Raw genomic sequence first — 23,176 nt, forward strand, 5'->3', positions numbered from 1 at the left:
CACGGAGAAACAATTTTCCTGGGTGAAATCCCCAGTTATGGCACCATCATCTTAACGCTTCACACCTGTGTATCCTTATGCCAACAACCACACAACACATCCAAACCACGTCAAATCCACCTGGTTGTGTTCTTACAGTTAACTTTGAACAGATTTTAAGTCCACTTGACTCGATTTGTATTGCTTGTGACGACAAATTCTCTTGATCTGTTTTCAAATCTCTAGTGCATTTATTTTTTATGATGCATCCATAAATCCTGTTGACCACAGTCTTGTTACCTTTACAAGCAAAGGTATTACATATAGAAGGACACATAAACATGGAAAATCACTTTTTGGCACAACAGCCAGCAGATATCCAGGTCAAGACTGGCTGTCTGTCTTTCTTAAATGCTTATCTAATTCAAAGCAACAGGGGGTTGGAGTCTATCCCAGCTCTCAGGGTGAGAGGCTGGGTACACCCTTGACAGGTCGTCAGTCCACCACACGGCTAACGCTATCACGGTTATGTAGATTTTCTTATAGAGGCGTCTGTTATTAGAGATGACTACAAAGACCATGTCATTTTCCTGGTATCTTTGTTTTTGTTTTTGTAGAGATGCTGAGTATTTAAAAGTAGAATGGGAGGGAGAGCCTTCAGTTTTCAGGCCCCTCTTCTGTGGAACCAGCTTCCAGTTTGGATTCAGGAGACAGACACTATCTCTACTTTCAAGATTAGGCTTAAAACTTTCCTTTTTGCTAAAGCATATAGTTAGGGCTGGACCAGGTGACCCTGAATCCTCCCTTAGTTATGCTGCAATAGACGTAGGCTGCCGGGGATTCCCATGATGCATTGAGTTTTTCCTTTCCAGTCACCTTTCTCACTCACTATGTGTTAATAGACCTCTCTCCATCGAATCATATCTGTTATTAATCTCTGTCTCTCTTCCACAGCATGCCTTTCATCCTGTTTTCCTTCTCTCACCCCAGCCGGTCGCAGCAGATGGCCCCGCCCCTCCCTGAGCCTGGTTCTGCCGGAGGTTTCTTCCTGTTAAAAGGGAGTTTTTCCTTCCCACTGTCGCCAAAGTGCTTGCTCATAGGGGGTCATATGATTGTTGGGTTTTTCTCTGTATTTATTATTGTGCGATCTATTGTACAATATAAAGCGCCTTGAGGCGACTTTTGTTGTGATTTGGCGCTATATAAATAAAACTGAATTGAATTGAACTGAGTGCCTACATTTATTTGTAAATGCTTTCATGCTATAGAAGTGCAACTTGTTGCTGGTACGCTAGCTTCCTCTAACAATCCAAAGGTTTGCGGTTTAGGTTAAATGACAAATTGGCTGCATGTGTAAGCATGAGAGTGTGGAGTCGTCTGTCTTTGTGTTAGCCCAGCTACGGATCATAACCTGTCCAGGATGTACGCCAACCTTAGCCCTATGATAGGTGGGAATTACCATTGGTAATCGTGGGTAGTTGAAAGTTGATTAATACTGTGAACCAAAAGATGTGGCTCAATATTTAAGGTCTGACTCTCATTATCCACTGGAGCACTAATTATGTGTCATTAAAAAAACTGCAACACTGAGCAGACACTGTCCCCAAAGACGCAGTTGACAGGGAAGCAGAAGAACACCATATCAAAAATGATCTGGGTAAATTTGGTTATCCCAGCTGAGCATTTGTCAAAGTAGAGAAGACACCTAAAGAAAGCTCCAGGCGATCCAAGAGAGAAGAAAAAGGAAAAAAAAAACTGCCTGAGTGAAAACCATATCTGTGATCCTGTATTTGTCAGCTGGGTGTATTTTTAAAAGGCCTGGTCTCTGTGGTTTATAAGCCCCAAAACATGCTACACCAGAAATTAGTCCACCCCAGGGCAAGCAGGCCATTTATGTAATAAGTGAACAACCATCTCTGAATTGAGGAGAGGACCTAAGAGTACATCTTTGAACATCTAACTATGCTGTGATTGCAGCCATTCATCAATTCTCTTTGTATAGCGCACATGGCCAGTGATTAATGGCAATGACAACTTTGCATATCAGTGATCTTGAATCTGATCTCATGACTTATTGCTATGCAGGGGTGCTGGTGTTGATCATTAGGGAGCTATACTTTTTATAAGGTTGTGGAATCTGCTGTCAAGTGAGACTGAACTCGTGTCCAGATGAACTGAATGAAACTTCTGGGATTAGCTGTGATAGGCTCCACCCCACGTAACTATATGTTCAATAAGGAGAGATCATTAGAAGAAGCTAAAAATTTATTGATATGGCTTTTTCCTATTCGCCTCTGATGGCCCATCACAGCAGAGCAGAATCACATCGGTGATCGGAATTAGGGAAGGATAACCAGAGTCTAGGGGCTGGTGGGGGAAGAAGATAGGATGGAGGCTTGGATGGAGCACTGAGTGACTTGGGTTTAGGTGGAGGTGGGTTGTGCCACAGAGTCTGCAAGTGAAGTCAAAGATGAGCAATGTGATTTAAAGTATGCAGAGTGGAGGCTGATTGGCTTCAAGAACCAGGGCAGAAAGATGGCTGGACTAGAGCGATGATGTCAGCATTGAGTTCTGCAGCGTAGCAGACTAGCAACCAAACACCCCAAAAAGCAGACAGATTAGTAAATACAAAACTTCCTTATTGCACTTAAGCAAAAGCTTCATTTGGATAAACAGTTAAGAAAATTGATGGATTAATGATTATTTCTTCAAGGCAATATTCTACATTGCCTGCAATGTTAGAGAGAAAACCCCAACAATCTGATCCCCTTTGAGCGATTACTTGGCAACAGTGGGAAAGAAGAGCTCCCATTTAACAGGAAGAGCACTGAGATCAGGGAGGGGGGTTTAATTTGGCATGAATGTGTGGGGGGTGAGGGGAAAGAGAGACCACAAAGGACAAGCAAGGCAAACAGAAACTACACAGTAGACAAAAAGTTAATGACATGGAATAAACCATCCTCAGGACTTTTAGAATCAGTATCATCATCCAGCCCTTGTGTATTCAGGCCAACAAAATTAGAGATAAGCCGAGATAATGATAAACAGTCTAAAAAATAAAGCTACAGATGAGGGTGGCAATAGAAAGTTGTGTGTGGCGTTTCTATCTCTTTAAGAACTGGATTGTGCTATTGAGCAGTGAAGGAGGGGGGTTGTGGCTGCATTGGAACAGTCCTCTCTAATGAGCAGATTTTCTGAGAGAGAGAGAGAGAGAGCTACAGAGATCCAGCCGTAGGAGGAGAAGAGATTGTAAGACCAAGGCAGCAGGCAGGCTGTGCGTCAGCCGGCACTCCATAGGGAAACATGGAGACGAGCAGGCGATGCTGAAGAGGACAGAGCACACCTTAACAGGATCATATAGATGGATGGTATTTCATCAAACAGGCAATCTGAAGGCAGCCCACGCAGAGGATAAACCACTTATGGACGCAGTGGATTAAAGACCTACAGACAGACTGAGAGAGAGAGGGAGAGGGGGAATAGAAGAAGAGAAATTAATCAGTTCAGTTATTTATTTTCATTGTCTGTGTGTGCGCACTTTCTGTCAGTGTGTGTGCATATGTGTGTGTGGCTGCATATAGTGTATGCGTGCATAAGGCAGGAGACTGCATTGCTGCTCTCCGGCACCACAGGACAGACGAAACAGGCAGCCGAGCAGATTACATTCTGTGTTTTTCCCATTATTTCTGTCTCTCTCCCTCTCTCTATGCATGTGTGCGATCTCTGGCTGTGCAGCAAAGCGCAGTATATGTGTGTGTTTTAAAGCTGAGAATGAAGTCTGATGTGAGCCACAGAGTCTCACTTTAAATATTTTTGTCAGATCGTCAACAACAGACTTGGAGAAAAAGAAAAATCTGAGGAGGAGATTCTTTTTTTTTCCTTTTTTTTTTTTTTCTTTTGACAGATATCATGTCACAGCTCCAGCTGAAGCCTCGGTGCTGATCAGGGTGGCGTCTATGCTGGAGGCTCGGAGGTTTGAAGGGCTGCCACCGGGGAAACTTCTCGGCTCTACACCCCAGAAAGGTGGAGGCATCATCAGGTAGGAGGTGGCAGATTGAGTGGGCCTGAGCGGAAGGCAGGAGAGAGAGTAGGAGGAAGAGTTCTGCGTTTGTGTCGTAGACTGTGTAGGCAGGCCAATGGCAGGCCGGTGGAGCTGCCTGATGGTTTAAACTTCTGCTGAGGGAGAATAATGGCAGCTCTGGCCCTACTCTCCCCCTCTCTCACCTGGAAGGGCCACAGAGAAGCTGGGAAGTGCTAGCCAAAGCTACAAAGAGCCCACCAAGAGGATGGTGTGAACAGCAACCTGCTACCTTTCCCCAACAGGCCGGGAGAGCCCTGACACAGCTGTGAGGGGCCACGTTTTTTTTGTTTTTGTTTTTTTTGGTCCACCTCATTTCCACTTCTTCCACACCAAGCTAGTGGGAAACTGAAAGTGGCCTATCTTGATTTGTGTGGGAGTTCACTCCCTCCCACTCCCTCCTTCACCTCCTTACCCCTACCCTTACCAACCTCCAAACTCAGCTCCATGGATTGGTTCTAGCACCAACCTGTCCTTTTTTCTTCCTTCTTTTTTCTTTTCTTTTCTTTTTCTTTTTGTCGAGGCTTTAGGGGAATTGCCAAGACCTGTTTCATGCATGTCCACTGGCGGCAGGTTCAACTTTGACGATGGGGGGTCATACTGCGGAGGGTGGGAGGAGGGCAAGGCGCACGGTCACGGGATCTGCACTGGACCCAAAGGCCAGGGCGAGTACTGCGGCTCCTGGGCCCATGGGTTTGAACTGCTGGGTGTCTACACTTGGCCCAGCGGGAACACCTACCAGGGCACCTGGGCTCAGGGCAAGAGACACGGTGTGGGCGTTGAGAATAAAGGCCGCTGGGTGTACAAAGGCGAGTGGACGAATGGCTTTAAAGGACGCTATGGCGTGCGGGAGAGCACGGGGACAAGCGGGAAGTACGAAGGGACATGGAACAACGGCCTGCAGGACGGATACGGAACAGAGACGTACTCGGATGGAGGTAAGAACTATAGGAGATACAGAAGGACAGATGCATTGTGGGTGTTTTGGGAGTTGGTTTGTGTGTGGCAGAAGGCACACCACACAGTTCCTGTCAATGAGCGATATTTGACAACTGTCCTCTGTGAAAACAACCTCTTACTGGTTGATGATTGACAGGCTGAGAGCAGATGCACAGTAGGAGGAACTTTTCTAAAGGTTTTCTAGGGTCATCCTTTCTTCTATCACGCCTTGTTAACACACACATGCTCATGCTGAGCCAAGAGGTTGCGCCAGGACAGCTTTTGAAAATGAACTTGCTCTAATTTTCTGTCTCTGATTCCTCTTTTCTCTGTCTTTCTCCTCCTCTTCTTCATGTCCTCCCAACCCTCAACTTTCAATTCAGCTGCTTGAGGACACTCTGTGTATTTAGAGTCCTTCAATTCAGGCCACGTAGTCTTAAGGGATGAGTGAAAGGTTAGAGGGATGGAAGAGGACATCAGCTCCCAAGTAACAAGCCCCAAAAACATTGCTGAACAAAGGACAGACATTACATTTGTGCACTTTTTCATAATTTCCTAGTTACCTAAAGTTTGAACTAGTTTGTATAGGACAGAAGTTTTTACCCATCTTGCACTTGACCTGGCTGCAGTATTTGCTTTTATAGGGAGGGATATTTTCTCTACTTGTATTAATGGGCTTGAATTGCTAGAGGAAAGTGCTATCAGAAAAGATAGATTGCTAATGCATGTTTTTCTGTCAGACCAGATGCACCAAAACTACTCGTAAGTCTTATATTTTTAGTGTTTCTTTTCAGGAGATTAAGGAAGCCTTTAAAAGGTCTTTTTTTCAGATGTTTTAAGGCTTAATTTTACCCCTCAAGCCAGAAAAAAGTCCCACAGAAATACATGAAATCTTTCCCACTGTTCTTTTTTTCCTGTTTCAGGACCATGGACAGTGAATAATGTTTATCCAGGAAAAGTAACAATCAGAAAGTAAATTAAAAGTTGGGAACCGGTTGGAGGTCAGTCTTGTGATTTCCAAATGGTGTGCAGTTACCATACAGCCTTGGTGGCGGCAGCGTTCCAGATTGAGAATTGTTGGTTAGCACAAAAATAAACCGACTGTTCATCAGTGTCCACATTATTAGTATTCCACTCCCGCTGGTGCTTTTTCCACTCCACTTTAAGCCATTACAGTAATTTCCCCTGCTTATTAAAACTGGCCCTACACATCTACAGTCATGTTAGTCAGTCACATGTGGCAATAAATACAAAAGTCAGCATGCTGATATCTTTATGACAAGGGAAGTGTAACGTTTATAATGTTTATCATTCTTTATTAGCATGTTAACATGCTATCATTTACTGATTAGCAATAAACCCAGTGGCATATGGCTTATCTCCCCAGTTTGGCTAGAATAACTATATTAAAATACTTTTTAATTGGAATTTTGATCCAAGGAATCAAAACTATCATAGTAAATCTGTGGAGACCATAAGTACATTCACAATTCGGTGCTATTCCATCCAATACTTGTCGAAATATTTAATTTTATAATAAAAATGATAATCATAAGAGCCACTTGCATGACTACAAATACAGCCAATATCAGCACACTATTTGTGCTGAACACCCAAAAGCATCCATCAATCTGCTAGGGACACCAGATGAAATGTTGGTCGCCTAAATGCATGAAATATGTCTGTGTTTGTCATCTGACTATGTTGAAAAAGCAAAACATGTAATTATACATTTGATTATTCTTCTTTCATTTGTAGAGTCTTCCAAATCTGCATCACAATTGCCCTGAAAATAAAATCAGTTGCACGTTCAGTCTCTTAGGCTGTGACTTAGTTCAGTTGCTGTGAGTGCGACTGCACATGCATACACTACATTGCATGCATGTGCAAAAACTGCACAGCCATGAAATCTGGCGGTATGTGTGTAAGTATAGAGCTGACAGTAGCATACGTGCCGCTAAAGCCTTGTTACATAACTCTACAACTACCAGGCCGCGTTACGCTGCTCTTCACGACACACAAACACACACAGTCCCGAGCAGCCCGATAAAATCCGCAGACCAGACTGGTTTCAGGGGTTGATTGGGTACAAAGGAGAATAAGTCGGCTTGATAGATGACCAGACAGATGGAAGAGATGGACGGACTGACAGAGGGAGGCATAGATGATTCAACAGATGTACAGATTAATGGATGAATGGATCACTTATATGATGAACAGATAACTGAGAGATGGCTCACTCGGTGGATAGATTATTATCGTGATAGTTATGAGAGATACTCTCTAATCAGGAGGCGAGTGAGATCATTAAAGAAAGAAAGAGAAAGACAAAAATGGGCCTTTCAGAGAGGGATATGTTGGAGCGTAACTGTAGCATTTGAACCCACATACAGTAAATGCAGCAGAGATTGGCCTAGTTACGAGTGTTTATCTAGCTCCAACAGTACACAGTGTCCTTATTATAACAGCATGCATCTGTCCTTTTTATAGATCTGTGAGGTAATAAAACTAATATGTTTTAATAGAGGAAGTAACCATTGATGCTGGGGCAGAATTTAAGAAACAGAAAACAATAACCAGAAAAAGATAAATAGTTAAGTAACCAATGAAGCAATGCGAACATAAATCTTGCCTTGCTGCGGCTGAAAGTGTTCCTGACTTTACTTGTAATTATAAACCCGCATCGGCGCCTCCATGGTGTAGTGATGAACACATTCGCCTCACACACAAAAAAGATGCCCAGTTCAAAACTGGGAGGAGACAAAATCCCACCCTCAGGGGGTCACACGCTAGTGCAGTGGTTCCCAAACTTTTTTTGCTGGGCCGCCCTTGTTTAACAAGAAAAATGTTCGCGCCCCCCCACCCCCGCGCGTGCACGCGCGCACGCACACGCACAAACACATCCTTCAACCACACACGCCCATATTTTGCTCCATTGCGGTTTATTTCACACCTCAAACATTTATTAAACAATTAAGCAAATACAAATAATCTGCAATAAATTACAGGTAGTAATAAAATAAACTACCAACTCTTTTACGCTCCGTCCGCACCTACACGGGTATTTTTGAACGCGCAGCTGTTTCGGGCACATGTAAACGGCGTATCGAATCACCGAGAACGGAGATTTTTTAAAACTCCTTTTTTTTTGCGTTTACGTGTGGACAAGGATTACAGAGTTTGTCACGCAATGTCAAAGCTATGTGCCTCTTTTCACGTCACACTGTGCGCCACGTTATTGTTTACATGAGATGAATTGCAGAATGGCAGATAGAGACAAAATACTGTTAATCTGACTCTGCAGGTTTTACACGCTTACATATACAGGCCATTACTGTCCCTGCATTTAGAAAGGCAGAGGCATCACGGTGTAATTATTTTACATGTAGTTGTTTTTTTTTCCTGTGTAATAATGTTCAACATTGCTATCAATACATTTGTCAAAAAAACCCTCTACAAAATGGGTTCAAAAACATAAACAACTGTGGGATACTGTTTGTCCGTGATTTGGAGAGCCCAGCGCTGCTCCCGATGCAGGGAAACTAATTCTGCAGGGAGACCTACCTCAGCACTTGTGCAGGTGAAACCAAAGGGAAGATATGCTTCACCATATTTTCTAGTCTTTGGCTTAGAATGAAGTTGGTTTGGAAACATATTCAGCGATGCTTCATCTCCTGCTTTGCGTTTGTGTGGGCGCCCCGTGCTAGCAGTGTCCAAGCGTTGTTTTTGTTTTTGTTTTTTTTCCCTTTTCATGCCGCGCCCCCCCCTGCAATAGCTCTGCGCCCCCCTAGGGGGCGGGCCCCACACTTTGGGAACCACTGCGCTAGTGTGACTCCTAGGGATCCTCCCAAGCCTAGACAAATGTGTACATAAACTAAAAAGAAGCTGGTGGAGCCCAAAAGTTGTTTGCACCAAAAAAGATATTTTCTAGCTGTCCGGTCTGTGTGTGTGAAGAGAAATGTGAGCTTTTCCTACTTGCGTTCTATCCTTTTCCTATTTCCTATTTGTGCTAATGCAAACTTATATTACCACGTGTAAATTATTTCTTCAAATGCCAATGCTGCCTAAATAATGTGTAAAAATTACTTGTTTTATCATCACTTTGGAAGAAGACACGCAGCACAGTTCAGTGCACTTTTTCCATTATCCAAGTTGTACAATCAAAATTAAGTGTGACGCAAAACAGAAAAAACAGAAAAGACACATTAAAACACCATAAACTCAAGTTTGGTGTCCACCAATTATTCAGAAAAAATCTGGGTCTACAGTTGATGGATGCTTGATTTGTGGCCAGTTTTACTGCCATTAGTTTTGGGTTGTGATCCGCATAGTGTGACATGGTCCAGTTCATGTTACAGCTTTCAGCAATTTGTGTAGCTCCTCCATGGATGCCCATGACATTGTTGTCATTGTTCTTTCTTGGACCATTTTTGACACTGAATCACGGTTTGGTTCAGTTCTAGTCCAAAACCTTATTTGGAAGGTTCAGATTTACAGGAAATATGAAGAAAAAGGAAAAACGTGTCAAAGTTTTTAAATGAAATACGGTACTAATTGGCTCGAAAAAAATCCAAAGAATGTGTACACTTTCCAGGTATTTTCTCGGCAAATGAAAGATACAGTAGAGGCTATTCAGAGGACATGAAAGCTATCAGAAAATAAAGTGCAGCTCAGTATACAGACAGTATTCACAGAAGCAGCAAAGTTAATCTGTTCATTAGGTTTTTCTCCTTTCGGCAGTCGAAGGCTACGTCCTGAACTGACATCACAGTGTCCATGTCATGAATAGGGAGAGCAGTCAAAAAACTTTTAATTTGAAAGTAAATCTCCAAGGAAATTACTGGCAACCATGACAGTCTGCTATATATTGAATAAGGTTTTTGTTAACACTTATCCTGAGAAATTGGTGGTTGACGAGCGGTCACTGCTTTCAGGGCTGTGTGAAAGGGGCCTGATTCACTTGACTCTACACTGTCACAATTATTGTGACATGTCTAAAATATTGGACAAGTTAACGTCACATGGTTAGTAGTCATGTGACTGCAAAACTTCAATACAGTCTAAAAAAAACCATGAATCTTACACAGTGTCAGAAAACTCACTTTTCAGTCCTTTTTACCCCTCAGCCATAAAAGGGGTATTGGGTTCACCCCGCCAGGCGGGCAGCATGGACACCCAAGTTTGTGAAGAAGACATAGGAGTTTAAAATTAATACCATAGCTGTTAATTTCCACTAAAAACTTGGATGAGTTTGAAAGTTTTCTGAAAATCTTATGAATACGATAGAGGTTTGAAATTGATACCACAGGTGTGTCTACTAGTAGGCTGAGGGGTAGCGCTGGTGGTCACAAGCATTTATTTTTCTAAATGCTAAATGAAGCATGAACATGAGCTTAAACTGCGCCAGGTCTAACTGTTATTGCTTATTAAGACAGCTTAAATGTGATTTTAAATGTTTAGCTTAAAGCTGAAATAATCATTTTCCTTCATTGGTTTTCTGATACGGTCCAGTGCAGAGTGCCTCACAGTAAAATCTGCCTTACAGACTCACAGCTCTGTCATCTCCAGAGCAATATGAGCCAGAAGCCAAAGCATTCAAAGATGCTCTGCTGCCTACATACTTTTGAAACACGCTGTGCAATTTGAGTCAGCTACACTTCCCCTCCAACTCCACCTGATGCCAAATTTCTAGGAAACACTCTTCCTCCGTCTCTACCGCTGCTGTTTAGCTTTTCTCTTCGTTACTCTCCCACTTCTGCCAGCATCCCTCTCTCCTCTCCTCTCCTCCCACCTCTCTCCTCTCTCCCTCACTTTGCTGCATTTCCACGGAGCCGCGCTGTACAGTAGGGTTTCCATAGCAATGCTCACTGACATGCAGCAGGTCACTGTGTCACGAGGGACTTGATGTTCCTCGCTGCTATTGGCCGCCCAGCCGGCTCTGCCGAGCCCGGATTGGCTGGTTTGGCCTTCCGGGCTAATGTTGTTTACTGAGATGAAGAGCTAAGATGACTGATTACCAACCACATACAGAGAGAAGGAGAGAGGGAGTGGAGTAGAAAAATGAAAAGAGAGCAGTAGACGGATTCAGTAATCACTTTAGTGAGAGTTGAAGTCACAAAGAGAGATTACAGCTGTCACTGTGTACAACAGTGCTAACTGCTATGGATTACAGCAGTAGTGGTGAATATGCTATTGTCAGAGATGCACAAACTGACCTAAAAATTCCCCTTTCCAACTTATGTGAAGATGAGATGTCAAAAAGATAAGAAAAAGCGCGAGAGCATTCATATCATGGCAGATGCTCAATCACACAAGGTGTGCGGCCGCTCACAAGTATTCCTGAACCTCCCTCATGTCCTCCAGCTGTTGGTAAATATGCTAAATCAGAATTATAATTGTTCTAAATTAACACACCCTGCTAGCCTGCTAAAAGCCGCTATCACTGCTGTAATTATTCTCGCTCTGGCCGTGTTATGTAAGCATAATAAATCTGCATAATAAATAATAAATCCACTTCTCTTGTTTTAAACTCACCCTGCAACGATAGGTGGGCCAAATGAGATCAAAAACCTGTTTCCTTTGGCTCGCTGATTAGTGAGACATGAGTTTTGGAGGAAAAATAACAAGCATGTGTAAAAGAATATATTTGAGAGAATATATTTGCAGTGTGTGTGGGAGGAATCACTTCGGCCAGAAGTGCCACTCTGCTTTCTATCACCCAGTCGGCCATGTAGTTAGCTCATGCCCTGTAGCAATGCATGTAACCAGCATATAATAGACTTATTAAACAGAATTATCTTAGACATGGCCAAGATAATGCTCGAAGTCTCAGACAACCCTAACAGGCTTACAACCGTGAGCACAGCTGAAGTCTTCTGAGCGTTGTCTCAGTCCCCGTCAGCTTCAGGACCGCTGTTTGCAGGAAAACCTTCACTTCTCACCTCTGTGTGGAAGAGAGGAAGGGAAAAGCAATTCACAAACAGTTTGAACTCTTACTTGTGGCTATCACAAGTCACAAGTAAGAATTGCATATTCAGACAGCCCCTTCCTCTCCTTTGACTCTACTTAGTTTCATGTATTCTGTCCTTCTACTGTCTACTTTTATGATTAGTTTATTTTAAGATTTTTTTTGTTTTGTAAAATCTCATCAAAAAGAGAAATATTGAAATTTCCCAAATTCTGAGGTTTGTCCTGTTGATTATTTTAGCCTTGAAAGAAAGTAAATTCAAAGGAAGTGTCATGCAAGTCAGCTGAATGCAGTATTTTACCTGCATGATGTGAAAACCAGCAATTCTTAGACTGTCCATTTGGATGAAGAAACATTTGAAACCAGCAGATGTTATGCATTTTGGTTTAAAACATTATAAGGAATTATTAAAGCTGTTCACAGATAAATCAATATTGTAGTCGTGTTATTTTGATGTCATTATCGAGGTAGGTTTGCTGTTAGCGAAGTTGCTGATGTTGGTTTGCTAGTGGTAATTTTTAATAGCATTAGTTTACTTGTTATCTGAATGCTAAGATAATGTGATTGGCCATCTCCTTTCATTTTTGCCTTCAGCGTTTCTAGCAGCTATAGATTGTTTTTGACATACTCACCTTTATTTATGTAAACTGTATTTCTGTAAAAGCAAGAAGTCCTCAAGATAAATTCCTGGGAGGTCTGCAATATGATAGGAGGTTATAAGTCAAATCAAAGCATGATATTTTCAAAATAAAAGCTCTAAAGTTGTGTTTTATTTTTCAGTTGTTCTTTTGCAGTGCACAGTATTGATATCCTTTGTTATTTTATTTCCTCTTTTTAGAGAGAATACCTAAAAAATCCAAACCAGGTCACTAGACGGTTAGTGGTGATGTATGCTATCTAATCTCAGGAGATTGTTTTTTGTCCCATGTGATTTTTAGAATGTTGAGTTGTGTTTCCAGATGTTGTGTGGCACCATTGTTGTTTCCTTTTATTTTTCACTTTCATATTCACACACTCTTTGATTAGTTCTGGGTACCAAAACTACTTGGTTAGATTAGAAAAAACATTATACAAGTCACAAAGCTCCATTGTCCATCTGGCAAAGTTGTTAAAATGATTAATCCTGGCCCTACAATGCAACTAAACATGTAGGTATCTCACCATTTTACAGCCTTTACTGTAATATTACTACATTTATGGCTGAAAGCAAATGTAAAGTTAGGTGCATAGGTTTTGTTCGAGAAGGGAACTTTGTTTGGTTTTGTTATTTTTTGTAATTGTGGCCTTTTTTAAGTGGATTTTAAATAAAACAATCAAGTGAATGAATTACTGACTTTAATTGCTTTAATTTAATTTCAGCTCCTGGGCATAGTCCCTATTTCCAGAAGTTTAAAAAGTTAAAAAAGTAATTGGACAAACTAACATAATTAAAATTATGTTATGCAAGTCTAGAAGTCACGGACGTCAGCAAATGCTGAATTTCTTCCATTGTGATGCCAGGCCTTTACTTGCTGCTTGTTCGTGGGTCTCTCCTTCCAGTTTTGTCTTCAGTAACTGTAAAGCAGGCTGTATTGGTTTGAGATTATGTGATTGTCTTGGCCATTGAGGAATATCCGATTTCTTTGCCTTGAGAAACTCCTGGGTTGCTCTTGCAGTATTCTTTGAGTCAGGAAGTCACCCTCAACCAACTGCTAAAAGCATTCAAATGCCTAATATTGCTGTATTTGCTAAAGGGTGACCCAAGTACTGCTAAACTGGATATGTTGACAGGAAAAACTGTGTTGGCAGTAACCTTATTACTAATAATCTGTATTAGTTATAATTAGCTCCATACATCTTTGGGAAGTATTAGTTTTTTTGTTTTTTTAAATCCAACAAGATGTGATTATGATTAAGAGAATTAACTAAAGTATTACATTAACTAATCACGAATTGTTTAGCAGAAACTAACGCCACTTTAAGTATAAAGATTGTTTTCAACGCTTCGATGAAGATTTTTTGCAATAGTGCCTGTTTGAAATTTAGAACCCATGGACATCAACAAATGCTGTGTTTCGTCCCTTGAGATGCTCTATCAGGCATTTACTGCAGCCGGCTTCAGTGTCTGCTTGTTTGTGGATCTTTCTGCATCCAGTTTTATCTTCAGTGTTGGCTTGAGAACAAGTGACTGTGAAAGATCTCATTTCTTTGCCTTAAGAAACTCTCGGGTTGCTCTCACGGTATGCTTTGGGTCATTAATCATTTGCTCTGTGAAGCACTGAAAGAGAACATGAAATTACTATATTCTCATCCATTGGTTGATAGGTATTGTACTGTAATGCCAGGTCACCTTAATAGTACTGGCTGACAAGTTATCCAAATGTCCAAATCCTAAGTTGCTGCTAGCAAGAATAGAGAAGGTAAGAATTGACAGTGTCTTCTTTGGACACGTTTTTGAGTTGCCTTTCATGATGAATACTTTAAATTGTACAGCAGAAAGCTGTCGTCCATTCTTGCTCGGTGGTCATACAGTATCTCGGTTAGTACAGGATCTATTCTCTGTGAAGCCCAGTGGAGCTGAATGATGACTAATTCCTTTATTCTGTGCAAGATGATCCTGTTAAGCACTTTGCCTGGTATGGATAGGATTGTAATCCCACGGTAGTTTGCACAGTTGATGAGGTCACCCGTTTGCTGTATTGACGTAAAAGGAAAAGCATCTTTCCCGTGTTGCTGGCAGGTCTTGATCCCTTTCCAGATTCCTTTTTTGATTTATTTATGATCTTTGCTGCTTATCCCCTTCAGTATTTCTTCTTCCACTGGCTTTTCAGGCATCTTTTACTTGTCTGGTAAGAGCGCCGTCATGCTGCTAGTTTATTTATGAATGCCAGGCCACTGTGCTTTTCTTTTTTCATGCTCTTTCTCATTGAGCCATTGACATCATGCATTTTCTTCTTTACCATTTCTTTCTGAAAGTAAAGCGTGTTCTGTTGGTAAGAAAGATGCACATACGTATACGACATTGAAAACTTAGCACAGGATTGTGGAACTCCATTTGATTAAGGGTTGCATAAGAAAATGGGAAGTAATTTATACACATGCATTTATAAAAACAATATGTATCCAACTTGATCCACTTGAAGGTCTCAACAAATGAATAAATGCAACAAAAAAGCAAAGTGATCCTGAAGTCTTACAAAATTCCACCGACTGTTTCACAGCCCAGAACATCCAACTCAGTGACTGTGAAGCAAATCATGCAAGCCTGAAATGGGGAACAAAAGGACACCAGTTGACGAACATGGATGCAAACAATGAGAATTTTAAACAGACTAAATGTTTTATGGGGAACAAAGAAATCTGACTGACTGAGGTTAAGGACACATGAGGGTATTTGTTTTTTTATAAGTGCCAAACCATTCATAGATGGATAAACTATTATTACGAAAACACTGGTTACAAAATGATAGAAAATTTTAGGCATTTTTTCAATGTGCAGGTCATCAGCATGTCATCGCGTTATCACAGGCCTTTTTTATGAAATTTCTGAGCAGATGAATAATCCTCAAATGGCAATCTGAAAGACTCAGACAGAAAAAAAGGGGCCCAAGCAAAATCCCTTAAACGGATAATAGTCCCACACAGCGATTTAGGCAGGAAGAGGTTTAGCTTTGAACAGACTTTCCTTGCTTTCAGTGTTCAGTGATTTGACCAGTTTAGTGTGTTTGTCTGCATGCCTGCACAGCCTGACTGTACTGCCCTTTTTCTTGGCTTGTTGCCTGTCGGTTTTCTTGTCTACCTGTCTTTAGTTACCATCTGTCTTTCCTTCTGTTTGTGTAGTTGCTGTTTTTCTCCCCCAGCCGATGTGTCCGTGCACCGTCCTCAGGGCTCTCTCTCTCTTTGCCTCTCTTCAGTAGTTTTTCTCTCTACAGTCTGCTCCAATGCATAGCATAATAGTAATAATAATAAGAAGAAAAATAATATAAATCTATATATATAAATATAAATATATATAAATATAAATAGATTGATGCATAAGATTTAATTCTTCCTCTTAAACGAAAAGATTTTTTAGTGAAAAATGTCCATAAAAAAAACAAGTTTTCAGAAGTGTAACTTGTTGTTTATCATTTTTTTCCTAGGGTCATTACTATTATGCGCCTTCTATAAAGCCAAAACAACAACCCATCTGCAGGCTTTAGCTTATGTAACGGGAGAAGTTTTATGTTTGCAGTGAGGATTAATGGTGCTGACTAAATCATGAAACTCTAAATATCTGTCTTGGAAGTCTGCCCCGCACTGTTGTTGATGCGTTACTAACTGCGTAGATGGAGTTTGCCCTAGAAGCGCTTGGGATGGTGTAGTGTTATATGAACAGCAACTGCCTGGACTGGAAGCATCATGATCCTCCTTCATGATATACAAGCTATAAGGGGTTGAACCGTTACAGTACTGACCCATGTAAGTTTCATTAAAGCTTATACGTATGCATTATTAGGGGAATAGCCAGCACAGGGGGCTGTTAGCCACTATCTCCTAGACTTGAGCTAGTTTGAGTAAAGCTTCAGTCACACAGATCTAGAGACATGTTGGAGACCACTTGGCAAACTCCATGGTTGTCTGTAGTTTGGAAGATGCCAGTGTGTCTGAAAACACTCTCCAGTTCATTATCCAAGTTGTAGTGAAACTTGAAAAAGTGCATCGCAAGTGGAGAAAGATCACATTCAATGGAAAACATCCTGATTTTATCAAGTTTACTTTATTTCACCTGTTCTGTTGAGGTATAGCAACTCAGGAATGTAGCTCTCACAAAGTCTCTCAGAGTTTGTCTCTGACAGATGTAAATCCATACTCAATATCTTAGGAAACAATCCACCTTGTCAAATAGCCATTTCCAGCCTCTCCCACACTGTAGCCAAAATGAGGGAAAGCTTGTTGCTGTGCACAGACATTTAACATTTTGTGAGGATTTTTTACCTAACTTGTCACTGAATCTTGGAAGACCTCTGCTGAGCAGGACCTAAAATCTTGTCTGGTCAGACATATTGGAGTTTTCTTGTGCAGATGTTTAATGAGAGGGTTTCAAGTGCTCTGGAAGGCCTAAATATATTGAAAAAACTTTTCATGTATGACATATCGGGTCTATTACCAGAGTCAGACTTGTCATTTTCTTTTCTTAAGTGATAAAAATGTGGCGCACGCTGTCATGTCCTGTAGCTTGACAGCTTCATGTGGCAAACTGATCCTTAACCTACTGACTAGTCCAGTCTAAGGGATCTGCTGGAGGGGAGAGGTTTCCACTCATGCGTCCCCCTTCTGTTTGGCTTGCTACAGCCTCATAGACGTTGGCTTCAGCGAGGGCTGCCTCTGCATCACATTGCTGATGGAGCGCTTCTAACTTGTTCTTCCAGTTTGAACTCTGCCTGCTTAGCTCTCATTTCCATTCATTTCCTTCTGAGTGAATTCTGCTCTTGTTTTTGCAGTTTCTGCCTTTATGCAACCACTGACTGCAGCCAGCTTGCTGATGACTTACTGGAAATCTTCAATAATTTAGAAATGCGTATCCATATAGATGTAGTTTATCTATAGTGTATCTGTCCACCTGAGATCTATTGCTGTAGATGCAATTTCCCTTTTTATTGTTCTGCCATTAGTGACCTAAGCAGACTGAGAGGTTTTCAAAAAGCCACAGGTGTAATGTCTTTTTTAAGACATTCCCTTCAGCATGCTAAACAGAAACAACGTGTCAATTTCTGTAAGAAATTAACAATAATATTTTATAAATGGTGATATAACCAGTATCAAACACACATACAGTAAATGATGTAAAAGAAAGCCTGCTAAATAATTGCTGCCAAGCTATGCATTAGACATGAAGAGTGTTATACAACTTCACAAAACAAGTGTAGATGAGCAGTTTTCACAAGCACAGTATAGCTGCACATCTGAAACACTCACAGAAAACACAGCAGATAGAGCATAATAAAACTTACAGCTGCATAGCCACTAAATACAGGGTATTTGTTCATATAAGACCTTCAATAATAAATCAAAAACATACTTAAAGCTCCTAAAATGATGACTGAAATTCTTTTAAACAACTTTGCAAGCAACAGAGAGGCTAAACGACAAAGACTTCAAGCTCTTCAACTTTTCACTATGAGAGCACAGGTGAGTGGCTGCCTGCTTCTCGCTTTGCTAAGTCCAGATTTACTGCTGCAACACATAAAATATGAACACAGAAAACAATGTCCCCACTGATGGGTGAGATTTAATCTCCACCAGCACAGCTTACATTCTGCACATTTTGCTGTTCCACCCTGCAAAATAGTTTGCAAGTGTTTGCCGACAGTCAAGTCAGCATCTTCCATGCAAACTGCTGGTGACCACGGCAACCTACTAGATCCCAAAGCAATCAGTTTTTGGTGCAGTCGTAAAGCTCTTTGTGACCAGTTTCACTCCTACAAGCAACAACCAGCCATTTGTACCGAGCGTCTGCAACATAAAGGAGGAAAAGTGTTTGATAAACTCAGCCTTGTCTCATCTTATGTTTTTCTCCCTCCCCATCTCTCTCATATACACAAGGGCAAGTGCTGACATGGTAAAACAACACATTTATAATTCATATAATAACCAGTTTGAGCTCCTTCCAGCTTGTCTTGCTCCATGTTTTTTCTTTGCAAGTGCTGTGCATCACAAATCAATACTTTGAGGTGTAAAGTAGTCTGCTATGCAATAATGTGGACACACGAGAACCACAGACTAAGAATCACAGACACCTAGCCGTGTAATCAAATTTTTTGTGTGTGTGTACAGTCCAGTAATACTTTAAAGATTTCTGTTTGCTGTGAATGAAATACAGACCCTATAATGCAGAGGGTTTTTAACCTAAAAACAGAGGACAGACACGCGCATTTGTTAAAGAGACAATTATGAATTCAGCCTGGGGGTTGGCGCGTGATCAGATCGCTGTGACTCTGTGATGTTTCCGCAGCTTTGATCTCGCCGTGTTAACTCTTTCCGCGCAGCTGCCTTGTCCTTGTTGCAGTAGTTGCAATGAGAGTCCGCTTTGCTTGTGCTTCCTGCTGGCTTCCAGGCAGAATCAGTGAAATTGTTTTGGCGTGGGAGCTGTGGAGCAGATTCTCCTTGCGACTGTACTCCTGAGGTTGAGGCGTTGACATCCCAACAGTGTTTGTTTTGTCAGTGCAGCCACGGCAGGATAATCCAATCCAGTGTATGTTCTGTCAGAAAACTCCTGTACAGTTACCCCACTGCACTTGCTTTCAGCAAAGTCTCTGTAAGGTGTGATATTGCAGTAAAATCACTGCCAGCTGCCTTACGCTGTATTTTTCAGCACCATGGAGAGCGACAGGCAGACTGAGGGTGGTATACGCTTCCAAGAAGTCATGAAAAAGCTCAAACCCACATACTGCTTCACATATATTCATTCATTTACACACTCACTTGCCATTTTCTTTGGTGCACCCAGCTGCAGTTAACACAGCCTTCAATAACTCCTACATGCTTGAAGGTTTCAGTGTTTCAGTGTTTGTGTTAGTGCTATAGAGAGGTGCTGATTCAATGTAACAGGCATTTTTGAAGCTGCTGATATCTTGTATTGTGTTATAATCCTTTTTTTCAGTATTTACAGAAATATTACTGTATTTAAGTCTATGAATCACAGAGTTAAGTAATAATCTAGATGTAATTTAGCTAATAATAATCCAGTAGTTTAGAAATGTGGGATAACTACGTGTTCATAAATGTGTAGGGCATACAGGACGATGTAAAACATTTACACGTTCTTCTGGATTCCTGTACTCATCGTACACACTAAGCTTAGCAGCACGGTGCTGAAGCGGTTACTTCTTGGTTCAATTATTATTTCACAGTTTAACTTGTTGTTAGCTATTTTAAACATTTATCTGTTATAATAACTGGACTGTAAACAGCAGCGCTGTAAACAATGATCCGCACACAGAGACATTACACTAGTAGCACAGAAACAAGCTTTCCAGCACACTGCATGGGTAGTATGTAGAGTGTACTACATACTACCTATAGTATACTGTGTATAGTATAAGAAATCCTCCTATTTGGAGGTTTTACTGTAACAGCAAATGAAACAAAAACTTGTCCCGTTTTTCACACTTTACTCATACAGTTAATTTAAAGGGATACGTCATTATTTTGGGAAATGTACTCATTTATTGTCATATTTGTATGGTTGATGCAAAACTACAGTCAACTTTGCCAGACTAGAAAAAATCCAGTAGTTTAAAAGCTGACAATTGAAGTATGAAATGTTAAATTGTTGCCTTCTATTTAAAGGTTTATTAGCAAAAGGCTTGGGCCTGATTTTTTCTTTTTCTTTTAGAAATATCTTCAAGTGGATTGGTAATAAATGAAAGTATAAGGTATAATGACTTTTTAAGTACCTGTGGGTGAAGCCAACAGCTTCATATTCTAATTTTAGCAGCACCACTTTAAAAAATGCCTTAAAAATATATAATATCCTTTACATTTTGTACATTTGTGTACAGGAGCAGCATAATGAAAAATCAGTGTAATAGTCGTACTTTTAAAAAATATATTTTGTATGTTTTTTCCTTTTTGGATGCGGCTGATGCTTCTTTTTTAAAATAATTTATATAACTGCCTTTTTAAATGAACGTGACCTGTTGTAGCGACGGGTTATTTCCGTTCTGCTCTGTCAGCACAAACACGCACTCGCAGGTGATGCTCGCTCTTCTTGCGCTGGCCTTGGAGCGTTCTGGCGGCCATTTAATGCAATGGTAATCTCGTCAAGCTGCTGCACAGGTGCTCGTTTGTGCATGTGTGTGCGAGTGTTCTTTGATCCGCCTTTCATATGGTCGTACAGCTGTGTGCTGATGTGATTACAAAGGCCTTGCCAGATGTGCTGGCCAGCTGTCTGTGACACAGCCTCTGTTTGTTTTTGTGTGTGTGTGTCTGTGTGTGTAGGGGGGTGAGTGGTGGTATGATGCAGCACTTCGTGGGGGCAGGTTCAGATTTAACACCACCGCTCACACGGGCTTTTTTGAAAGCGGCGTCTGGGTGCTTGTTGTGCCCATGTGAGCGTGTTCTCGTGTGTCCTGGAATACGATTGGCTTATAATATTGGCTTCATTCAGCACTTCCCATTTCACCGACACTTTACCCCACTAGGGAAACGTTTGTGTGTGTTTGTGATGGAGACAGAGAATGTGGTTGCAGTCCTTATATGGTCATGTAGTTTGGTTTTGAGCGAGTGCGTTCACTACAGAATGAATCAGAGTGCTGTTACATCAGAGGTATGGGCAGGCGGGATGGATTACTTGGCCTCCTATTGGAACACACACTTCCGTGGAGAGTGAGAGAGAGAAAGAGGAATGACGGAACATGCATGCATATGCATACTCAGATGCCCTACTTTTCAGCAACACAGAGATATAGGGACTGTTATGTAGCAAGGGATGCGGACAGTGCAGATTCATGGTGTGAATGAATGGGAGTGACAAAAGGAAGCCAATCCCATGTACTGGTTCCCAACACCTTAGCACAGAGAACACAAAAAAAGAGGAACTAGTGAAATCTACAAATGCTTGGTAATGAATGAAGTGTAGAATGAATTACACCAAACTGCGGGTTGCTAGAGGGCTGGAGCCTATCCCAGCCACCACTGGGCAAGAGGCGGGTACACCATGGACAGGTCGCCAATCTGACGCAGGGCCAACACAGAGAGAGACAATCGTTCACACTCACAGTTAATTAGTTAAATTAAATACCAGAGAGTACAAAAAATCAGTAATTTGCTGCAAGTGGTGTAAGTGTTCATTACTCACAGATGAACTAAACATCACTGGATTAAATCTGTTCTCCAGTAAATTTTCATTATCATCTGTATAACGATTAATTAAGTCATTCAGGAACTCCTCATTAATGATGCTTTATTGGTCATGTCTATATTTCCTTTATTGAGAAATAAAACCAGAAGCAAATGCTTTAATTTTTAAATGTTGCCAGGAAACTATTGTAGTTTTGGTGTTTTTATATTGTTATTTCAGATCTTTAGTTTGACTTTGAAATGTGGATTTTTGGGTTAAGTGAACTAAGTAGTCCAGAGACCCTAGAATAGAAGGCATTCTAGATAAATACTAATATCTGGTATAAGTAAGTCAAGCTGAGCAATGGAGCTAAGGAGTTTGTTTACTGACCTCAGGAAACTTCTTTTTATCCAAAACCGTCGTCCTTCTCTCTTCAGTAGTCTTCTGCTAAATCAAATGGTTCTCACAGGGTCACAGTAGCCGTAGGTTAGTGCATGTACCACATAACTGCAGCACCTACTGTGTTAATGTCACAAACCCCTCACTGCTCTTTACGCCTCCTCTCCTTCCCTATCAAAAACAAGAGTGTGCGATGGTGAAGATACCAGCAGAGCAAAGCAGAAAGAAAACAGAGAGAAGCTAGCCCAGCCAGACAGCTAGCAGGATGAAAGCTATGATGTTGTTTTCTGAGTTAGTGCACGCTGATAGCTATTATTTACTGGTAAAAAAAAAAAAAGTTTTTGGTTTTTGCCAGGCTTGCAGTGCTTTTTCCAATTCTTCATTTCATATTTGGTGGTGAGTCTAATAAATTCCACCATAGATACAAATTTTTGATGATATATATATAAATCTTAAACATATAGATATTGCTGTATGTGTGACGGTGTTCATGCAAAGTTTAGTTCCAACAATTTCTTAAGGAGACGACTGGGTAAATACAGGCAAATATAAATGATACATTATTAATAAATTTGAGTCTACATGCAGTATATGCTGTAGGTTTTGGAAATATTTCACACTGTATACAAAAGATGGCCTCTCCTGGGAGAGCATGCTGTGGTTTTTTGGATTGTTTCATTGAAACCTCTTGTTTGACAATTTGGCCATCACCATCTCGCTTTCATTTGTTTGTTTATTTTTGTTTGTTAACGTATTTGTAAAGGGGGTACACCTGCTAATGTTAGCACTGGCTCGCTAGCAATTAATTGACAGCAATGTTAAGCTACAGTCCATTATTTGCTAATTGACTTTAGTTGAGTTCCACTGTTATCAGCAGATATATTAACATTAGAGACCAAAACCTAAACATGTTTATTTCTGTTGATGGGTATTGTTAGATCCCAGTTACCCCTGTACACAAAGTCTAGGCCTGCTTTCCTTGTAAAGGGTCTGAGTGGCTGATCCTGTGGGT

The 23,176-nt window shown here is 41.0% G+C and overlaps 1 protein-coding gene across 1 annotated transcript in view; it reads left to right on the forward strand.

Moving 5' to 3' along the window:
* The first annotated feature begins 3,166 nt into the window (after positions 1-3,166).
* Positions 3,167-23,176, forward strand: part of jph3b (junctophilin 3b) — a 55,180-nt gene continuing 35,170 nt past the window's right edge. The window contains exon 1 of the mRNA XM_025909259.1: positions 3,167-4,995. Within this exon, the coding sequence (XP_025765044.1) occupies positions 4,614-4,995 (382 nt within the window). The 5' untranslated portion in view covers positions 3,167-4,613. The remainder of the gene's footprint in view (positions 4,996-23,176) is intronic.

The sequence above is a fragment of the Oreochromis niloticus genome, linkage group LG7, assembly GCF_001858045.2.
Source record: "Oreochromis niloticus isolate F11D_XX linkage group LG7, O_niloticus_UMD_NMBU, whole genome shotgun sequence".
NCBI lineage: Eukaryota > Metazoa > Chordata > Actinopteri > Cichliformes > Cichlidae > Oreochromis > Oreochromis niloticus.